We start from the raw sequence: 1,702 nt of genomic DNA, 5'->3' as shown, positions 1-1,702 counted from the left end.
CTAGAAGATTGCAGAAACGTCATGTAACCTTTAATCCTTGAAATCGTGACAAACACTAAAACCGTCAGTGTTGTGTTGGAATATTCATCTCGGTCACTAGCTTTCAGTGCCGCATGCAATCGTTGCGCATAAGCCTTGTGAATTATCGTTGCATGACTATGTATTTCAGAAATCTTGAGCTTAATTCCAACTCTAAAGTTGAATCCCATTCAGCGCAGAGTAAGCACAGAAAGACCGCAATAACAGTCCATGAGCAAGACTGTTGGATTCTACCGCAAAGGCCGAGTAGCATGCACTAATTTGTAGGTGGGGCACTAGATCGGAGGTGCTGCATTGTAATGGTGATCGACTTCCTTGGTTAATTGAATTTTATCATTTTAGCCGAGACTTGCGAAGTAGTTGCACCGACAACTAGAATACTAGAATCGTGAGGCAACTTTGTTGATTAATTTCCTGACGGATTGCAATCTCTAACCTCGTTGATCCCACCATCTGCTGGCACCTGTTCAGAGAGAATGAGGAATTTATTCTAATAGGGATCTCCTCAGCATTGTCAGCTAATGTCTCGTCCAGAGCGGCTACTCAGTTCCACCTGCACTTCCAGATCGAGTGTGAGTATCTGAGATGTTCCAAAAAATAATCTTTTTTTTATTTTAAGATCGTAATTTTGTTGGTTTTACGATCATGTTATCTCATTTCATTTAGATCATATTTCTTTTCGTTGGGACGCACAGGAGGGTACAGAATGCGTCCACGACGTCGGCTTCCACAAGTGCCCCAAGGAACACATCTCTATCAACCCCCAGTTTGACGTAACCACGGTTTCCGAGTACCGTGCTAATTACACCAAATTGCCCATGCCTGAAAAGCCTCACCGCAGGGCTCCCCCACGAGACACCAGCAATGCCAAAATCGCTCACGCAACAACTTACAGCGGCGACTACGTCAATCACCCCCACAACGCCACATCCTCGCGCCGACGCCCACCGTCAATCCAAAGCAGGGGTCCGTTCCAACAGGAAACTACTTACAACTTCGACTACCGGGACAAATCAGCGCAAATGGAGCGCAGCGTGAGGACTCCCTGGAAGAGCCCTGAGATTGGGGACAAATTCTCGGGGGAATCCGTGTACACGACCGAGTTCCGCAACCACGGCTGCCAACGTGCAACAAGATCGTCGAGCGAGGCAAGAGCATCGACAACCAGGCGGTGAAATTCGACGGGGATACCACATACCGCGGGGAATACAGGCAGTGGCAGGTGCCGACGAAGCCTGCACAGAAGGCGTCGTCGCGCATCCCGCAGTCGGTTGGGCAGATCCTACACCAGCAAACCCATCGGGCTGCCCCGTTATGCTGCGCGGCAAGCATGCCACGGTCACCGGAGACTGTGTGAGTGACTAGCCTGCACGATGCTGCCGTCCTCCCATTGCTCCTTCTTCGTCGCCCCTTCATTGGCTTTTGGTGAGGATTTCCCATTTTTTTTTCACATTTGTGTGAATATATATTTATATATATATATATATATATATATTTTTTTTTGACACATAAATTTCTTTAAATTCTTGTTTGATTTTCCTGAATAAATTATGAATAAATTATGAAAGGAATACATTTTGGTTAATGATGTGGTGAATGAATGCATTTTGAATCAAAAAACGTGATTTTGTGTCTGTAAACTTGTAGAGGTGGGTGTTCAATT

At 46.0% G+C, this 1,702-nt stretch overlaps 1 protein-coding gene across 1 annotated transcript; it reads left to right on the top strand.

Annotated features, from left to right (window-relative positions):
- Window positions 1-464: 464 nt before the first annotated feature.
- Window positions 465-1,429, top strand: LOC149987267 (uncharacterized). The gene is made up of 2 exons (XM_090245424.1): window positions 465-611; window positions 735-1,429. Exons 1-2 carry the CDS (start codon window positions 561-563, stop codon window positions 1,212-1,214), a joined length of 531 nt encoding a protein of 176 aa, XP_090101550.1. The 5' UTR covers window positions 465-560; the 3' UTR covers window positions 1,215-1,429.
- Window positions 1,430-1,702: the final 273 nt, after the last annotated feature.

This window comes from Physcomitrium patens, chromosome 20 (assembly GCF_059467195.1).
Source record: "Physcomitrium patens ecotype Gransden chromosome 20, ASM5946719v1, whole genome shotgun sequence".
NCBI classification, from domain to species: domain Eukaryota; kingdom Viridiplantae; phylum Streptophyta; class Bryopsida; order Funariales; family Funariaceae; genus Physcomitrium; species Physcomitrium patens.
Note: the sequence above shows the minus strand (reverse complement) of the source record. Positions and strands in the feature narration are given on the sequence as shown.